Below are 20864 nucleotides of genomic sequence, written 5' to 3' on the forward strand. Positions count from 1 at the left end.
TGATGCAATTCCCAAATGGGATCCCAAGCAACTGGTTTTATTCTGCAATATCAGCTTTTTCTGTCTATTTTATGTTTTTCCATCTCCTTTGCCTAATACTGATCTCATTCTTGTCCATAGATTTCTTCATCATGATTAGCAAACAGTTCATTTTCTTTGTCGTCCCTATGACGACATGTGACGTAATGGGAAAAGCTGGGGTTAGGTCAAAATCATTGAACAAGGTACAAAAATTGGTGTCCACTTCTCCTAGGCTAGTTATTTTTGTACTATTTTGGCTGAGCCTTTTTTTTTTTTTTTTTACCACGGATCTCCTTTTATTTTTTGTTAGTACACCTATGCCGAGGAGAGGATGGCCCGAAGTTCCCCCAGGCTGTAGCAATCCACGTAGTCCGCATGAGGAAGTACCAGGGAAACCTGTTTCATTCACCCTTCCTGCATTTATCGGCAGGACCATGTTCCCTTAACTCTCTAAAGGAGGTGAGAAGAAGGTGCGTTTCCCACCACTTCTGGAGTCATAAGCTGGCGTTCATCCAGCGTATACCTTTGCGAGATCGAAACGACATGCAGAAATTTCCATGAGTCTTGTGAGTCCCTGGGAATCCTGATTTGTCTGCAAGGGGGTTTGGCTTGCCAACCAGCCTTCTTAGGAGCCCATCTACGAAGATCAGGTGTTTTGCTGTGCACCAGTTGGTAAAGACATAGTTCAACCGGAATGGGCAACGCCAGATGAGAGGTCTAAGCTTTTAAGTAGGTTTAAGAAGATGTTTTCCTTTTTGGGTGCAGCCCAATGGGAAGCTCCTCTGAAAATGGATGTTGCAGTTTCAAGGATCACACACCAGACCACCATACCTCTGGGAGATTGTTTATCATTCAGTGATCCAGTAAATAAAAGAATGGAGAATTTTTCAAAAGTAATTCCCCACGATTGGTAGAACCTTAAAACTGGCAGTGACTTCAGCCTGTGTTGCCAGAACAATTGGGAGTTTGTGTCATAATCTAGGAGAAGATATCGTAGCTGGAACATGGCGACAGAGGATGCTGAAAGATTTTTCAAACTACAGGTGTGCTCTGGATTTTCTGTGTGGTGCTTCATTGGCAAGATCATCGGCTAAGGAATTGGGCAGCAGATAATGCATCCAAAGTCAAGCTGGTATCATTACCTTTCACGGGTTATTTTCTGTTTACCGATGCTTTAACTCGCTCATAGCAAAGCTCTCTGGAGAGATAGGTCAATTTGTTTTTCAGGAAAAACCATATGCCTACTAGGAGCTTTGAGATCTCCTAAGAGAAGATTTTGGGAAAGTGGACATTGCAGACCATGTACAGTAGGTCAAATACCAGATTCTGGACGTCACAGGTTCCACAAACATCGGAAGAGAAAAATAAGAGAAGAGATTACCATGTCCTCCATAGACATTTTGCCTAATCCATGCAGGGAGGAAATTGCAGTATTGGGTTGACTCTACCAGTTCTTGGATTGTTGGGTTCACATTTTATCGGATACATAGGTACTATCATTTATCAGGATTATGCCTTGAATGCCTAAATTAACCAAATCAGATATTCTTTGTGTCATAAAGGCTTGCCCCAGGCTACAAATCATTGCTTGCATTGATTCAAACTCTGCTTCAGCTAAATGACTGGAATTGACATGATGACAATCAGCAATTCATTGTTATCTACCTAGTTACAATAGCTCCAGCTGCAATCAGACAGTCTTCGATCTTAAACCCGTGAATCGCTTGTTGAATATTCGGCACTTCAGGACAGTCACCGCAGCAATAGAACCATGGTACTTTCTTGCCTCAATTGATCTAAAGAATGCATATACCTTTCATGGGCAGCCATTAGAAGTACCTAAGATTTTGTATGCCAGGAAACCACTTTCAATTTATGGCCTTGCTATTCGGAATAGTGACAGACTCTCCAACTTTCACGAGGTTATGGCAGTCGTATGAGCACATCTCAGACAAAAGGAAGTATTCATAATCCCTTATCTGGCAACATTTGCGATGCCTAGCATTGGTGAATGGAAAGAGTGTTATATCCCTGGCGCTCGGCACATATATCAAAACATATATAAAGGATATATACAACCAGAGTCGATGGTACTGGCAGATCCAATGGAGTAATCCACGTGTAGATGGTCAAACATGGAATAAAAATAAATAAAATGGCATAGCGTAATACTGTATGATAACCTAAACAAATATACACAAAAACACAATACAAACAACAAATGCTGAGAACAGACAGGTGACTGATAGTTATAAAAAATACATTTAATAAAACACAATTAGTAAAACGCAAATATTATTGCTATGAGTATGAAAATGGAATAGGTCCCACTAATACACTCCTGCTGTAGCTGAAGTACCCGCTTACCAGAAGTAAAAAGGTACTGCCCGTTACCTTCTTACTTCTGGTAAGCGGGTACTCATAGCAATAATATTTGCGTTTTACTAATTGTGTTTTATTAAATGTGTTTTTTATAACTATCAGTCACCTGTCTGTTCTCAGCATTTGTTGTTTGTATTGTGTTTTGTGTATATTTCCCATGGCCAACTTCTGATCAGTCACTAGTATTGGATGCTTTAACTGTCCAGCCCTCAGCTAAAGCTCTTAACAGGGAAAGTGCTTTTCTAGTAATTTTCACTTTTTGCCAGAAGAATAAGCAAATTCAGTCCTTATCATGTAAGGAAGCCCTTTTCAGGGTAGGGTTGGGAGAGATCAAAATCTTCCCCATGATAACGATATTAAGAAATGTATCGCGATAAATTTGTTAAAATAAGTCTGAAAATATTCTAGTAAATCTAAATAAAATGTGTTCTCAAAATATTTTTTTTTTAGATTTAATAGAAGTAGAGACCTTCCTTCCCAAACCCTTTCCATGTCTAAACTTCACCTTTCCTCACTCACCTAAACTTCACTGCTCCCATCACCCTAAAATCCTCCATATCTCATCATTCTCACCCTGAGATATTCACTCCATTCAAAAAAAAACATTTTATTTAGAAAATTGTAAAGTATATCAAACAGATTTTTAGACATGTAAGAATTGTCGAAAAATCTGTTTTAATTGACTTTTAAATTTTTTATAAAGGGTGAGAGTGATGAGATGAGGGGGATATTAGGGTGATGGAAGCAGTGTCGGTGAGAAATTGTGAAGTGCAAGCATAGCATGGGGTTAAGGGTCCCAGTGGGAGAGAGGAGGTGGGTTAAGGGTCCCAGTGGGAGAGACGGTGGGGTTAAGAGCCCATGGGGGGGAAATTAAGGGGTTAAGTGCCCCTGGGGTGAGGGAGTAATGGGTTGTTTCCCAGGGGGAGGGAGGGTGGTGGGGGGATGGAAGACTTGACAAAAGGAAAGTGAGGAGAGGAGTTCCTACCTTTCCCTGCTGCAGCCCACTGCTCTCACATGCTCTCTTTCCCCATGCTGCCCAAAGCTCCTTCCCCTCTCTCTGAGTCTTCAGAAAAGAGAGCAGAGAGACAGCACAGCGGCAGCTTCAAAGCTGCTTTCACTGCATGGACATTCCGAAATATCGCGATAAAAAGTAATCTCTCATATCAGCACTCCAGGAGATTGTCATTGCGATATTACTGAAGACTGGTATATCGGCCCACCCTATTTCAGGGTGCACCAGGATAAGATGATGATGTTCAGAACCTTACCACATTTCAGGCCCAAAGTGGCATCCAGATTTTATGCGAATCAAGAAATCTCACTACATTTTGCCCTAACTCATCTAATGAGAGGACACTTGAGAAGACACTTCACAATTCAGATGTGGAGCAAGCTATTTGTTATATTAAGAGAACAGGGGATTTTAGATCCTCTGAACACGTATTACTTTTGTACTTCTAACAGCGTGAAGGGAAAGCAGCATCAAGTTTCTCCTTGACAATATGAATTACATTACTGAGGCCTATAAATCGGCATAACAGGTGCCACCGTTTAAGATGCAGGCTCATTCTACAAGATCCACGGCAGCATCCTGGATGGGGAAGGCAGATGTGTCGCAAAGAGAGATTTGCAATGTGGCCACATGGTCTTCCTTGCATACGTTCATAAGAAATTACAGACTACAGAATCTGCAGGATGCAGCAGAAACTAGATTTGGCAGCCAATTTCTGTAGGAGGTTTGCCTACCATTTGTGGGTACCTACCCTTTTTAGCCTACTCTTATTTTTGGATATGGTTTGACATATCCCATTACGTCACGTCACCATTGGGATGATGAAGAAACTGCTACAATATTTATTTTTCTTTCTTCATGGCAACACATTGTTCCCTTCCTTTTGTGTGTGTGTTGGGGTAAGTTTAGCTTTATCGTGGAGCGTAACTAGCCTATGTGAAGTAGACGTCGCCTATTCTACCTTGACCAATGATTTTGTCCTACCTCCAGCCTCTTCCTATTATGTCACGTAGCCAGGATGGAACTAGAAGCAAAGGAAATGTCCTATGCACATTTTTCCATTTCTCATGGGTTTCCAGAGGTCAAAAGAAATAGGGATTGGTTACTGGAAAGACATTATCATCAAATAAGTAGGGTGTTAAACCGTTTGATGCAGAACCCCACAAGTTACATTGTGCATATTTTCCTCTGTGGCACAATTGAAACTTATTTATTTATAAAAATGTTTTACCAGGAAGTAATACATTGAGAGTTGCCTCTCGTTTTCAAATATGTCCTGGGCACAGAGTTATAACAATACATGGTTACATTAAAAGAACAGAGGTTATACAGTCTGTCATCATAATATCATGAGATGATGTATTTTAATCCATTAGGTACTTAAGGGGTTAATGAGCTACAGTTTGAAGTTAAAAATACAATATATATTGGGTATATGACAAGCCCAGGCTTGTTCCAGGTTGAGCTTGGTGTCAAAGAGAGCTTAATTGCGGGGTGCCTATCCTGTATGGGCTCACTTAAAAGGGCCAGATGGGTTGTGTATTAGTCCTTGTCCTGTAGAGGCGATATTGTCCATTTGACAGACCTCTGGGGAGGTGAAAAGTGGGAGCACTTGCGGGCATAAGTATCAACCCTTGTCCCGTATGCAGGTCGCGTGCTCACAGGGTGCCGTACATGACAAATGGCGGCAGCTGTGGGATTCCATTTGCAACGCATCACCCTGGATCTGACAGTGTTTACAGACCTGGGGGACAATGATAGGCCAGCACAGGTCCTGACTGCTGAGGGAGAGACGGAGGAAGAGAGAGACAGTTAGAGCCAGAAAGGCAGAGTCAGTTAGCAGAGAAGGAAGAGAAAGTTAGAAAGGGACAGCCAGTAAAGACCGTTTTATGACAGAGTAAAAAAACTCTTGCCAAATGATGTTTGCCTGAAACCTGCAATATCTAAATGTACTCATAACTTTACTTCAGTAATACTTACACACACGTGAGACACATCAATACATTCAGGCATATCTCATGACATTATCATGACACAGTCAATTAACAGAAATTTCATGCACAGATAGTTGGAAAATTTGGTACAGGGGAAAAGGGCTAGTGAGTTTCAGATTAAAATAGAGAAGCTGTAACAGCAGCAAACGGCTCACACCCTTTAGCTGCCCTCCGACTGCGTCAAAGGCTGTCTGCATTTGGGGCGACGCAGATGTACACTAAAGGGGTTCAGATTAAATGCAGCCACGCATACAAAGTCCGTTGTCTTCTTGGCTCATTAACATTCCAGTGGGTGGGGTTGACGTTCCACAAAGTTCTAGCAAATGTTAACCCTTAGCACGCTGGTCCTGTGCAGAGGGGAGCAGCTCTTGGGGAGACCCATCAAGCATCCGCCTTTGGGGTGACGCAGATCACGTATGGTGATATCAATCGGCTAATTCAGGACGCATTACCATAGGACATTTAAAACTATGTTTTGTACTGCTTACTACAATTCTGTAGATGTATTGTCAACTCAAGGTTTTCAGACATAGGACCAGAGGCAAGGTATCTGATATTGTATTTGTACAATTTACAGAGCACCTGTAAACGAGTTTATAGGCACAATAAGCAAATAGGAGATTATGCTTTGAGGGATTTGAGTCTGCAACCTTCAGGTCACAGAGGTGATTCAGACACAAATCCTTGCTTGGCTTACTATCACCTAGCACATGGTACATGTATTCTCTAGTGACGGTTTAGATGGCTATTGGAACAAATACGGAAGGTAAACAATTTATAAGAGGGTGTGCAGAAGATCCATATGCTTCCAGCCCCTGGGAAAGGGTACCTCAACTTCTGTTTTTCTGCCAGCTTTACCCAGGCAGACACTCCACCACTCGGGTCAATGAAAAGACTTCTATTGAATTTTTAAAAAGTGTGTATTTGTCATTTAACACTTTTTAATATATGCAGTGCTTTCATTGAGGGTACACTCTACTTTTCAACACCTGAAGGACAAAAGGTACGCAGGCTTTCTGAAGTTGCTTGTCCTTAATTGCAGCTCTTACTTCCCAGACAGATGGCTTGTTCCTAACGCCTTCATTTTTTTTTGTTTACTCTTTTGTTGCTGAATGGATAGAGAGACTATTCCTGCAATGTGTGTAGCCGTCTCCTTCAGATGTGAATCAGTCAACAAAGTTACTAGTAAAGAATTGTGAACTTTTGACAAGTGTGTTTTGCATGATAAGAATACGTTGTTCACGTTTCATATAGAACAGTTTGCATTGATTATCCCTTTTTTCCTCCTGTTTCTATCTCCCAATTCACTGAGCGATACCCTGTCTGACACTTTTTTTGTTTGTTTACAGCATGTGGTCCCAGTCAAAACTTTCACAGAACATCTACCAGCCCAAAGATCGGACAGCATCCCTGCTCCCTGGATCCCAACATTTTCACAAAACTCATGATGGAGAAAGCCCACAGTATGCCTTCTTCCCACACGGTGGAGAAACCCCATGATCATAAACAGGATTCTTTCACCTCAAGTCCTGGAGAAAGGTACCCCAGTGTCCGATTAAGCCAGCGGCCTGTTCTACCCAGGCAGCAAGGGGTACCTCTTGGTGAGTCCTATGCCTTAAGGAACTGTCCACCAGCACCATCAAATGGTAACTACGAAGGGTTTTCTAGGGCTCAGCAAGCCATGTCCCATGAGCTGTGTTCCAGTTCTCTTACGCATGTTAAGTCTTCCCAAAACCGGCCTTCCTACCCCTCGTGTAGTCAGGAACATCCAAGCCTGTCCCCCAAGTCTTTATCTCTCAGCTCATGTAGCTTTGCGCCAGGTGGCACTTTTTCCCGGCCGCTGGATGAGTCTCCTCAGGGCCCCCGACGGCCTTTCAACTTCACCGAAAAGGATCCACTGGGCATTTTAGACTCTAGCAGCTGCAGGCCGCCCAGTCCAAAGCTCCAAACATTGAACTCTCCTCCCTTACTCCAGTCTCAGGTCCCCATAATGAACCCTCACTCTGTTCCTGAACACAATGCTGGCAGCCGCTCCTCTCCCGCGGTGCTCCCACCATTCTCTCCCTTCCCCCGGGGAGGAATTCTGACCTCTCCATCCACCACTAGGTCCTCCGTTTCATCTATTTCCTCCCCGGCTGGCAGTGTGGAGCCGTCCCCTCAACGTTCTCGCCACTCCTCTGCCTCCTCTGAGCACTTCCCCGGCCCCACCAGGCCAAATTCCAGATCTCCCAGGCCTGTCGGCTCCCCCAAATGCTCTGTGCCCCCAAGTCCGAAAGCAATACTTGAAAGCCTCCCTCTCTCTGGACAGGCCCAACTGGGATCCACCTCAAATGCCAGCCATGCCTTAACCCACCAAAGCAATAAACCAGCACCACCTGTGTCTTTGGGAGCAGCGCAAGGCTTACTGGGCTTTCCTCTCGGGTGCATCCTGGGTCAGCAAAGCAATGCCTCTTTCCCGGCCAGCAGCCTCCTCACAGCAGCCGCCAAGGCTCAAATGGCAAGTCAAACCAAACCAGAAGCCGCAACCCCTAGCACTTTACACAGCCGGTTGCTGAACACCAATACATTGCTTTCTGCGGCTGGCACACAGGAATGTCGGGGGCTGCCGGGCAGGACTCCCTCCCAGAGAAGAGATGTCACAGTGAAACGCAAAAGACAACGGCGTTCTCCAGGCTCTGAGGCAAATCCACAGGATACCAGTGGGCAGCTCTTTCTACCTACAAGCCCTAGTGGATTCTACAAAATTAACTCTAGTTCATCTAAGCCAGTAGGCATTGGGGGGCGGCTTGACGAAGACCTGGGCAAATCCAAAGTCCTTCATTCACACTCAGCAGCTGGTCAGACCCTCTCTTCTCTTCAAATGCCTCACTCATCAGTCGAGGAGTCCCCAAGCCAAAGCAAAACCCCCAGCATCTCCCCGGCTTCCCAGGACTTCGGCAGCCATCTCCTTGGCCTTGTAGGGCAACTTGTCCAGACGACTACAGAACAGAACTCAGGGACTCCTTTGCCACTAAAGTTACCCTCGACCCCCATTGGGGCAAACCCAAGTAAGTATCAAGGAGCAGATAGTCATCCTTCTAATCCTGTCTCCTGTCCATCTTTTAAATTAATGGAGGAATCTGCAAAGCGTCATTGGGCCATTTAGTTACAACCATAAAAACAGATTTTATGTTCATTTCTTGTCTGCACTCATGACGGTGCCTTGCTGAATGATTGAGTATATATAGGGTATGTCTACAAATTTCTAACAATCTGAGTGAGAGACGCCTATATGTGCTTACAATTTATAGTTTCATTGTTACTTGTTCACTTACCCTTTGTTCTTGTTCTATTAGATTCTTCCACCACACGACCCAACCAATCCCCGGTTGCAAAAGCTTCTCATGCCCCCAGCCTGGTCCCGAGCTGCATCGCCGAAGGGAACAGCGAACTGCCATGTTCCCTCCCCCCTGCCGTGGATGGCTTCTCCTTTTTGGGCCAGGAGCAGGTCCTGCCATTCGCTACTTCCCCTGGCCTACTAAACCTAGCGCTGCTGGGGTCATTGCCTCTCTCCCTCACCCTGAACCAGCACCAACAACTTTTTAACCAAGGCCTGCTCAACCTCCTCTCCTCCTCTATGCTGGGGAGTGTCGACCTTGGCCTCCTAGGTCTTCAGAACCCACCCCTGGCTCTGCCGTCTGCTGTGGGAGACCCAGAAAGCAGCATTTTGCAGGCTTTGCTGATGGCATCTCTCCTGCAGGGACCTCTCTTACCACTGGGAGGGTTGGGACTGCCACAGCTCGATCTTTCACAGCAGAACCAACAACAAAGCACCCTCTTGTCATCTCTCGCTCCCCTGCTGGAATCTCTGCCCACTACGCAAGCTGACACAGCTGAGAAACATGAGGCGCCCTTGGCTCTGCCTGAGGCTTTCACTGATAACCCTCTCCAACCACTGCTCTTCCCAGCTGTATCTGCCTCGCCTGCTCTCATGGCCCTGAATTCAGCACTTCTGGCTGCCAGTCTTGGGGCTGTTGATTCCTCCACCTGCCCTGGACAGGTAACTGTAGGCAAAGGGATCTTTTTGAAATAAAGCCACTGAGCCATCATTTGGGTGGGTGATACAAAGGCCTGGTAACACTAAGCTCTCTAGTGCTAGAGATCTATAGGTTTGTATCCTAACAGGTTTGGAAGGCATCAATATTCTAAACGTATTGATTTTATATATATATATATATAATGTATGTATGTGGTTTGCATATGTGCTGTCATGTCTTTTGAATACAGTCTTTTTGCTATGTACCACTGTGTGCTGTTTCTTTGCTTTCCCTGCTGGGAAGGCAATGTGTGTGTGTGTGTGTGTGTGTGTGTGTGTGTGTGTGTGTGTGTGTGTGTGTGTGTGTGTGTGTGTGTGTGTGTGTGTATATATATATATATATATATGTGAAGATATCTACACTTTGAAATAGTCTGTATCTCATAATAATAATAATTAAAAAAAAAATTATATATATATACTGTATATATATTTTTTTAATTATTATTATTATTATGAGATACAGGCTATTTCAAAGTGTAGATATCTTCAATCAGATATTTTGTAATAAATTGTTAATGGTATGATTTCCTATTTAATGATAATGCACGGGGGTGGCAAGTCAGAAACTAATAGCGCTTCATTATCAATCTTTCTTACATTTGAGGGCGACCCAAAACATTTTTCTAATATAGTCAGAACTTAACCATTTCCTTGTTTCCTTTGGGGGGGGGGGAGGGGGGAGGGGTGGAGTCGGCGTCTCTACAAATGAAAAAATAATAATAAATCTAACTATATTGACATGTATAATCCAGGTTTGAATGTAGTAGTTCGCTGTTGTCGGTGTATTCCATAGCATATATTACATTGATTGGAGTTCTTCCAAAGCCTATATTTACAAGCCTATTAACCCCTGTGGTGCCAGAGAGACCTGCATTGATATTCTGTGTATACTGACACAGGAGTATACCGTTCCCCGTTAGATAAAAAAGAGAATGATGTGAGACTAGTAGAAATAAGATGAATGTTATTGGAGAGATGCGGGTTAGTAGTGATGAATAGCAAGTACACTGAATGGTTTTCGAGTGAGATGTCTGACTATATTTTTTCATCACTTCAGGGCTGCATCAATACCTCCTGCACTGGGTCTGCCTCCATTACCACAACCACTAACTCACCTGCCTTATCAGATGGGAAACACCCTCCGTCCGAACCACACAGCCCCTTCCACTTCCAACAAACACCTATGCCTGGCAGGATTAACAATCTGATGCCACCTCTACTTAGCCCCCTGCTAACTGCTGGCTTGCTAGGTAAGACACAAGGACTGCAAGTTTTGATGACTTTGAGGTTGGGAAGAGGGATACAAAGCAAGTACCTTGCTGTGGCTACAGGACATTTTATTTGCCGATATCTGGCTTTGGATACGGAGCTTTGCTCTGCCGGTGTCTACTGGTAAAACTGTTTAACACCACCCTGCGGTTAGTTTAACTGTCACATAACTCTTAATTTCTTCAGGGGACCTCTCGGCACTGAACACAAATGTTGGTGCACATGTAGGAAGCCTCCAAACTCTTCTGGGAGCTCAGGCCCTACTCCCACACCAGCAGACACTTCTGCCCTCACTTCCAGGAGCTTTGGGGATGCAGCTGTTCCAGGGACAGTCACTTCTGCAAGGACAACGCAGCAACGCACAGGTGATTCAGTCCCTCCAATCATTACCATATTCTGATCCCCCACAGTGTTCCCTGTCCCTGTGAAGCCTCTACTCTCTGTCCACATCAGATAATCCCATGAGGCCTATGTTTGTTTTGTCTTTCAATGTGTTCATTTGTATGTGCAGTGTATAGTTCTATTACTGATATTGGTGCTTGGTAGTGTGGATTAAGAACGTTTCTTCCAGAGTAGTTATTGCATAATTGCATCTTCTGATATCCTGCATTAGAATACATCATAAATGTCGTTTTACGCAAGTTTTCCTTTAGATGTACAGTGGCTAACGCTCACCTAACGCTCACCTCAAGTTGCCTTCTCACTTCTCATATTCATCACCTCTGAAACTATTGACCTATTCTACTACCAGTCAACTACTTCCAGTCTGGTTTTTTCTTAGTTCTTCATGTCATTAACGTTTAATGTTTTCCCTCCACACAGACCCATACTGCATCCTTTTCTGAAAAGGAAGTCAACCTGTCTTCCCATCCAGAAGCCTCCATTACGCCCACATCTCATACCCTGTCAGCCTGTCAGCAGCCTTCTGACTCCCTTTTCCCCTCTCAGAGGGCAGATGTGTATGGGAGGCCTCAGACCCTGCCGCTCCCTGCCTTGCGACCTGGTTCTTCCTTTGTCTCCAACACCTCAAGTGCCTTTGAAACTGGATTCTTTCCCAAAGGCCCCCCTTTCCAAGTACCAACTCGTGCTGACCTCCCCCCTGACACACCATCTGACCACCCTAGAACAGACACCTTGCCCCAGTCATTGGATACTCCCTCCTCTGAGACAGAACCAGAAGCATCACCGCTCAAAAGGTGCCGGATGCTAACTGATCCTGTGTTCCCCTCTGAAGTCCACAATGGAACTCCCCCAAATCTTTTATCGTGGATGGGCTCTCCCCATTCTCACAACGCCTTAAATCTTTCTGAAATGGAGCTCCCCAAGGGGAGGGAGCGGGGCTACAGGTTCAATGGCCGTGCTCGAGGAGAGAGGTCCTATGGTCGCCGGCCTCGTGGGGATAGGCTCTCCGGCTCCCGCCACACCTACTGGAGGTGTAACGGAGGCGACGCAGCACAGAGTGAAGGGGATGCAGCAGGACGCAGCCAAGAACTGACCGAGCCGGTGCTGGGAATCCCTGCATTTAACCCCCACTGGCAGGAAGAGGGTGGACAGCCCAGGGAGCAGGAGGTGGAGGTGTGTGTGCAGTTTAACCTCTTAGCACTCAAGGCGTTAAAAACAAAAGCCTTTTCACAAAATGTTTTGAATCTAACCACTATTGCAGTTATATGCATATGATCTGGTGTAAGCTGCTCCCACCTTGTTATTACGTATTCACTTAAGGGGGCAGCCTTATTTCTCATTTTGCATTACCTTTTGGAACGGCTGGTCCCATTCTCTTTTTATGTTTGTGCCGTTTCCATTTCTTCAAGCAACCATTTCTCCCTCAATAACAGGAGGCTGCCATGGATTGCCATATAAACTACAGGATCCAAATTCAAATACCAATGGCTGTTGCTTCTTTTAGGAATAATAGGCAAAACAAAGTGGGGGTTTTGGGGGGAGGGGGAGGGAGAGAACACTAGTATCATGCTAGGAACTAAGCTCTATGTACAATTAAGTAGACTGCTGCAGATTATTTATTCTGAGGGTCCTGTAGCAGATCCCGGTGGCAGTATAGGGGTTAACGTTTGGTACGGGGAAGATGATTCCCTAAAATGGAGAAGAGAGCAGCTACTGATGCAGCGGCCGTTATTCGAACACATCTCGGCGCCGATTTTGAGTTCTCTGCTGTTCCCCACGCAGCATGAACGCGGCAAATCGCCCCAGGCACCCGCGCTTATCGCGGATGTTTTGTTTGAATTTCATGGATTCTGTTTCCTCGTTTGCAATAAAATGGATGAATTGTAATGTGTACAGTACTGTGCTACTGTGCTACTGTGTCAATTTCATGTTTTTAATAGCCACAACACTAAAATGCGTTTTTCTGCACTCGCCGCGCTCGCATTTTGGTGCGTGAGGCTGGAATTCATCCCGCGGTTTCAAATCGGGATTCGATGTACGTGACGCGTGAAGTGTTCGAATAACGGCCGCTGCATCAGTACATTCAAATGCATGGAACAGAAATCTTCTACAGCGCATTGCAAAGCAGGTTTAGACTAGCAGCTTATCTAGAATATTTAGTGTTTTTTCCCACAGGGATCTACTGGAGATATTAATGGCAGCAATGAGTTTAGCACTTACTAAGTAGACACAGCTCTAATTTCTTTGGTTTGTCACATGCTATTCTGATATAAGCTGCTTCTATCCCCATTCACTACTACAGACACAGGCCCCTCCATTGCTTAGGCATCTTAAATAAAACATTTGTTTACATTAAAACCAACAATCAATTATATATATGTATGTATATAAGTGCAGAATAAATGAGTTCTTCAGTATTAGGTGATACCTTTTTTATTTGGACTAACAATGTATGTCATAGGACAAGCTTTCGAGAGTTCTCCTCTCTTCCTCAGGTCAGCAATACTGATTAACAAAGGAATCTGTGGCTAAAACAGGGGTTAGGAAAGCAGGAAAAAACCCAGAGATGTAGATGAGGTGGGGTGAGAAAGGGGTGTTTGAAGACATTGGAAGGGTAATAAAACGGTGACACGGAACAGCATAGAAGGGGAAGGAGATGCTGTGGGGGGGATAAGAGAATACAGTGGCACTCTACTAACTGCCCGGGTGCACTGTGAACCAAGGTAATCAAAAACAAAGGAGAATAGTGCTAAAACTGCAAATAAATAATAAAAAAACAAATGTGTGTAATATATATAATGTATTTGTTTTTTTTAATTATTTATTTGCAGTTTTGATGGGATACAGAACAAAGAAAGGGGAACTCTGGGTAAAATAATATAATGCACTGTGAGACACTAATGTATACATTAACCAAACAAAACATAAACCGAAAAGGTTAAAATGGGGCGAGGGGGGTAGCTTGGTCATCTCCCGCAGCTTGGTGAGTCTGCCACTGGGGAGGCCTGAAGTAGGACTATCTGCGCTTGAACCCCGTCTATCCTCTGAGCCGAACCAAAGGTTCTCATATTAGGGCATATTTATAGCATTTCTCCCTTTAAAAAGGCGGTAAGTTTTTCCATCACTTTTTTTTATTTTCTATATACATTACCTGTACCCTCCGACCTCTGCCCCCTCCCAGTTCCTGGGATATTTGACGTTTTGTTGTGCTAGTTTTGACATATAAAAAAAACCCTAAAAATAGGGTCACGAACAGAAAGTCGCAACGTCCTCTCCCAATAACGTTGCAACTTTCTATTGGCCCCAGCCCAGCGGATATTTTGCATCACCCGGGCAAGTATTGCAGTTGGACAAAACAGTCGCTCAGGAGCATGGGGACCACCGAGTTAGCTGTTCACAATAACTAAAAAGGGTCAGCAGTGTGTTTAACATTACATTGCAATACTTGTATGGTCCTCTTCCATTTTTCTGATCTGACTCCTTTGGAAAACTGTTACAGAGAAGGAACTGTTTTTAGCCACATACTCACTTAACCTTTTATACAGAGACAGAACCTATTTCCTATTGTCCCGTTACTTCACTGCTACTGTACTGAGCTGTGCACTGTTTGGGCAGGAAAACGTAATCGCTCTGTGTCGTCCTTCTCAGGTGCCACCCCAGCTGCTGAAACGCTCCCGGAGAGGAAGGAGAAGGGGCCAAAAGTAAGAGCTGGAACAGATTATCCAGAAAAGGATCACCCCTTTCTATCTAGATCCTGTCTTTAAAGTAAAGATACATTGAGATATATCTTTGGTTTCCAAGCATGCCTTGCAGTAGAGTACACATAAATATCCTATGATAAATTCAGTGTGTTTTTGCAGTGTTTTCAGTATCTTAAGCACTTTAATACTGCAGACCAAGCAATATCCTACATGTGTGTTTTTTTTAAAATAAATCAGTTCTGTACTATGAGAAAATACTTGTAGTATTTTTTTTTAAACAACGCTGAATTACATTTTTAATGTATTATAATGTAACAGGCATTTTTGTTTCTATAGCAACCATTTACAAAGTCACATCCCCTTCCTCTTCTGAAACAGGCTCTGGCACACCCCTTTTTGAGCCCTGCCCTCTCTCTAGCAGTGCACCAATGGTATCTAGTGACTGCCTGGTCACAGGATCTTCCCCACAGAACTTTGCATGTTTCATCCTCTTCTGCTGCACTGAAAGCCATTTATTGAACCCCTGAGCCGAATCTTCGCTGATTGATCGGCAACTTAGCTAATTACTTATCATTGTGTGGATTGTATTGATGCACATATTAAATGGGGGGAGGGTTTACCGGCAGCTTGGACTGTTGCTTTAAGAGGCAAAGTTTTTTTAGTTGTTCAACTAGCTGTGATCTAACATTGCACACTGTTTTGTTTATAGTTCACAGAGGATGAGCACCCGACTAGATGGCATTCCCTCCAAGTGGACGACCGCTGACCCTGCCAATGGTTTAAATGTAAGCTTGGTTCTATATTTTCCAATACAGCCCTCTCCACGTGTTAAGTAGACCAGAGCAGTGGTGCGCAATCTTTTTCCCGTGCGTCCCCCTACTAGCTCTCAACCGCCCCCCCCCCCCCCCCCTCATCGCTCCCCTCCTCCTTACCTTGACTCCGGCGTTCTGACGTCACGTGACCCCACGGCGTCGGTCTCCAGAAGCCGTCTGAGCCAAGGCAAGTGACGTTCACAAAGGCCTTCGCCGCTCCTCAGCGGGCGAATTTCCTCTTGCCCGATTTCATTTCAATGTTTTCGGGAAGCGCCCTTGGCCTCTGTAAACCCTGCGCCCCCCTGCAGAGATTCTCATGCCCCCCCAGTTTGCGCACCCCTGGACTAGAGTACAACACAGACTCAATACGTTTCCAAACCCAGAGAGATGCTGATCTCCATTTAGAATTTAGTTGCACTGGCAAAATGAAGCAACCGGTTGCACCAAGCGGCCTGTGCTGGGCAGAGGGTTTAGAATGGGGTCTTCACATGCCTAATTTATTTCATTCACTTTTTTTTACCAGAAATGGTACATCTTCTTTTCATATCTTCAATGCACAAGAATTATGGAGATAAACATAAATGTCTGGGATCATTCAATTTGCGGTGTGTAGTTTTTATTGATGCACCGTTTTATAAAAGCCCAATTCTGATCACTAATGAATATAATTTATTTGCAGCGTGTCAGACACCCCTACTTGTATTGGCAGACTGTTAGAACTAAGCATAGCTGCAGCCTATGTCATAACATATTCATTCCAGAGTAACTGATGTGTTACTTTTGCACTGCAAGCCATGTTCTATGTGGCTTTGTCTTTGACTTTCTGTGGGGGTCTATTCATTTAACTGTGCGTTGTCCCATGCAAAATTCACCTGAAAACAGAATGCAATTTAATGCAGTAAATGTTTTTGATGTAGTTTTTTTTTACAGTATCCATTAAGTATTATCTGTGCAGAAAGCTCGCTACCCAAAAACATATTTTTTGTGTGTGTGTGCATGCACTTTCTGCATGAAATGTGTTCTATTTGACACAATATGTCAGAGAGACATTGTGTCAACCTGCTTCTCCTTATATACCACAAACTACTTAACCTATTCAACTTATGGAGCGATGTTTTCAAAGAGGAATTCTGTATGTATGTTATATGCGGAAATATGCATTACCTATACAAAAATATTCAACAAATTGAACTAGTTGCTCCTTACACCGAGTGCACTATCCAAAGCATTTGAATTGTACCTGTATATAGCAGAGGTGCTTAACTCCAGTCCTCAAGAGAACCCAACCAACAGGTCTTCAAGATATCCAAGCTTCAGCACAGGTGGTTCAGTGTTTGACTGAGCCACTGATTGAGCCACCTGTGCTGAAGTAGGGAGCTACTACCTGAGCTGAAGCAGGGATATCTAGAAAACTTGACCTGTTGGGGAGTGGCGAGTACTGGAGTTGAGAACCCCTGATATAGAGGTGTTTACTATAATGGTCTGCCTCTTCTCAAAATGTACCATCTCCAGCCTGGGGGATGTGAGATTTGTGGGCGAGATACAATCTTGCAGCCGTTATAATATTCTGTTTAATGCGCCTAATTGTGTTGCATACAAGTCTGCAGAGCCGGAACCACCAATTTTCCCCTTTATTAATAAAACACATTTATTTATTTTGTTGTTTTGTTTTTTTTGGTAGCTTTACTACCCCATAACCCAGCTGGGGAAGTAAAAAAAAATAGCATAATGTGGATAAAAGCGACTTGTGTAGTTAATTTTGACGTTGTTGACGTTGAAGAAATTAAATGGGAGTTTTTTTTAATACAACTTGTTAACCAGGACATTAAAATAAAAAAAAGAAAAGAAAAAAAATACACACACACACACACACACACACACACACACACACACACACACACACACACACACACACACACACACACACACACACACACACACACACACACACACACACACACACACACACACAGTGTGTGTGTGTGTATACATATACACACACACACACACTGTACATTTCACTTGTGCTGGGATCACTTCATGGTAACATAAAAACATAATAATAATATTTTAGAATTAAGTAGTTTAAACTAGCATTTCATTCAAAATCCTCTGTGTGCCTTTTTGTTTAGTTTTGTTCTATAAACCAGTTGTGTAATATTAGATAATACTTACTGCATTTCCCCCCCACTCATTATGCCCTTTATAATTTGTAATGTATTCAACGTCCTTTGGTTACTGTAGCAACTATTTAGGAAACCACAGCCCTTCCTCTTGGGAAATAGGCAGCCATATAGCGGGCCCTGGGAAGTAGGATCGTTGCCGATCGATGGGCAGCTTAGAAAATTGCATTGCTGTAAAGGCACGGAATCGCTGCATTTATTAAAACAACAAAAATCAGGCAAGAGGAAATGCTCCTTTAATATAATTTAATTTACTCACCATAAAAATGTTAAAACCAGTGGATGCACATAGCGAGCGACAGACAGTGGTAACGAGTATGACTCTTGTGCGGATGGACCCCTGACACTGGAGGCCTACAGTGAACTACTGACCACTGATATATTCCACGATAAGTGACTGTAATTACCCTCCTATAGTGACCACCTTTTATGATTATATTTTTGCTGTATATTTCTATCTTAGCGGATTTGGAGAGCAGACTGTTTTTGCCGAGCAGTACCAGCTGTGTTTTGCTTGGAATTTATTTTCTTGAGATGGTGGCATATGATCGGTGAATATGTAAAGAACTAAAGGGGATTAAGGTTAAACTCACAACACTAGAGGCCGATTTACCCCGTTTCTCTATGTGATAAATAATTGAAAGCAATCCTGGATATCCGATTTGAAATGATGCAGAGATATATGATATTGGAAGATGCATGATTGATTTATCTCAGAAGCTATACATGGCCTCTTATCAGTTTTACTTGCTTCTCACACTGTGATGATAGATGCCGTGTTTTATGCAGACTCTGGCTTAAAGATCTAATGCTCCATATAGAGCTGATATTAAAGATCCTTCTATGATTACATAGGAGATGTTTGGGAATGATGGCCACTTAAGTATGATAATATATACACAAGAGGCTAACTTTTGATACCTCAAGTAAGATGAATTGGAATTGAGTGAGGCATAGTTATGTTAAAAGTGACAATATAGAGAAACTCTGTCGCTGTTTGTATTCTCGTATGTTAGGTACATATTACATGTACCGTACTTAGCCCGTGAATATACTGCTTCATTATGTAACCCTCCCTGCCCGGCTTCCTTGGGAGGCTACATGGGTGTGCTGTATATATGGCTACTGCGCATTAGTTACCTTGACTCGGGGTGCTAGTATTCGGGCGGCTGGGTGATGAGTTAGCAAGGTTGGGAAATAATGGGAGCCAGGAACTTTTATAGTACAACCGTCATTTGTCCAACTTGTAACAGGCAGATTTATTTGGGGGGAGGTCATGTGACTGTTAGATGTATAAATCTGAAATCACTTAAGGGAGAGCATTGCTGGGCGAACATTGCATTTAAAGCAGCAGTTCAAGCAATATCCTACATGTGTTTTTTTTAATAAATCAGTTCAGTTCAGAAAATACTTGTAGCATTTAAAAAAAAATGTTTTAAAGACATTTTTAATGTTTCTAATGTAGGAAGCATTTCCAAAGTGACAGCCCCCTTCCCCTTCTGATAAGCTCTGGCTCTTGAGCCCGCCCTCTTAGTGCACCAATTGAATCTAGTAACTGCCTAGTCAATCATATTCCGGGACTACATTGCCCAGAATTGATTACAGGAGAACAGATCGGACTTGTATTGATGCACATATTGCATGGGAAAACTATTTTTTTTTTTACGGCAACTTGAACTGCAGCTTTAAGAGTGTTGCATTTGAAATGAGAATTTTAAGTGGATATGTAGTTTTAGACAGTAGTTGGACTAGAGGTGGACTGGAGACTGAAACGTTTGGTAAATTCTTCTACACAAGGCAACAAACGGTGAGCTATCCGACCACACTATAATCCCATGCTTGTTAGTCTGCACAAGTAACCCCTCTATACACTTTATTTAATGCAGCCTCTCCCAACACTTGACCTGTTCCCCTTTTCTAAGCCTGCGTCCCCGCTGGCGCTGACCGCGCTCATGCTTGGGAGCGGTGACGTCACCAACTCTCTAAGCATGAGCGCCGGGTGTCCAGCCTATTTTGCAAGCAGGAGCGTGAGTGGGCATTGCGGGCAAGTTGAGCGCATTTCAAAGTCAGTTTTTTTTGTCTGCTCAAGCTGCAAGCTTGGGTGAGCGTGCGTGCCCGCGCACACAGCATGAGCGGGGACTTCCACATAAATACTGCAAATGAAAAAGCAGCAAGCGACCGAACGCACAGCACGCTCAGCCCCAGCGGGGATGCAGCCTAAGCCAGTTCTTATTGCTGACATCTACTGGCCCCTTAAAGCCCCAATACAGTCCCTGACTGATATCACACAGTTTATTGGCTCAATTTTCTCTCTGAATGAGTAGAGTGAGCTGCTAGTTCTTGGGGATTTCAACTACAATTGGCTCGACCCTAAAAACTACAAAATCCAGATACAACTCAAGTCACTTAACCTAATGCAACTCATTTCCCAACTCACACGGACAAACCTGAAATCTCACAAGGAGACTGGATTCTCTCCTCTAGTCCCAGCAGAATCCAATCCACTGGTATCCTACCTGACACTTTCAGTGACCATGCAATAGTGTACTGCGTAAGGAAAATTAAACCACCCCAATCAAGCCCTAAAGTTCTCCTCACTAGAACATTTAGAAACTTCAACCCACGTCAGTTTCTGGCTGATCTTACTAGCTGCCCTTGGTACAGAATCAACATAATTCCCGACCCCCGATTCCGCACTCAACTATTTCCAGTCCGAGTTCTTAAAACTCTGCGATGCCCATGCTCCGCTACGCAGAATAAGAGTACGGGGGGCCCACCTTCCGTGGGTTACAATCGACCTTATAGTGCCATACCATCTTAGGGATGCATTGTGGAAAAGCTACAAAGTAATTGGCACTACCAAGGCTCTTAACTAGAGATGCCTGCGGAATATGTGCACAAGGCAAACAGGGCACGCAAAAACACAATATTACTCTGACAATCTTCACCAGAATAAATCAAATCCTGCTAACTTCTGGAAGGTTATCAACAATATATTTCAGCCTTCTAG

The 20864-nt window shown here is 43.7% G+C and overlaps 1 protein-coding gene across 1 annotated transcript in view; it reads left to right on the forward strand.

Moving 5' to 3' along the window:
• The window catches only part of MBD6 (methyl-CpG binding domain protein 6), a 60894-nt gene that overhangs the window by 33498 nt on the left and 6532 nt on the right, over positions 1–20864 (forward strand). The window contains exons 6-12 of the mRNA XM_075591537.1: positions 6759–8456; positions 8745–9448; positions 10545–10737; positions 10943–11121; positions 11579–12331; positions 14807–14859; positions 15569–15644. Of these exons, the coding sequence (XP_075447652.1) occupies positions 6759–8456; positions 8745–9448; positions 10545–10737; positions 10943–11121; positions 11579–12331; positions 14807–14859; positions 15569–15644 (3656 nt within the window). The remainder of the gene's footprint in view (positions 1–6758; positions 8457–8744; positions 9449–10544; positions 10738–10942; positions 11122–11578; positions 12332–14806; positions 14860–15568; positions 15645–20864) is intronic.

The sequence above is a fragment of the Ascaphus truei genome, chromosome 3, assembly GCF_040206685.1.
Source record: "Ascaphus truei isolate aAscTru1 chromosome 3, aAscTru1.hap1, whole genome shotgun sequence".
In the NCBI taxonomy this organism is placed as follows: Eukaryota; Metazoa; Chordata; class Amphibia; order Anura; family Ascaphidae; genus Ascaphus; species Ascaphus truei.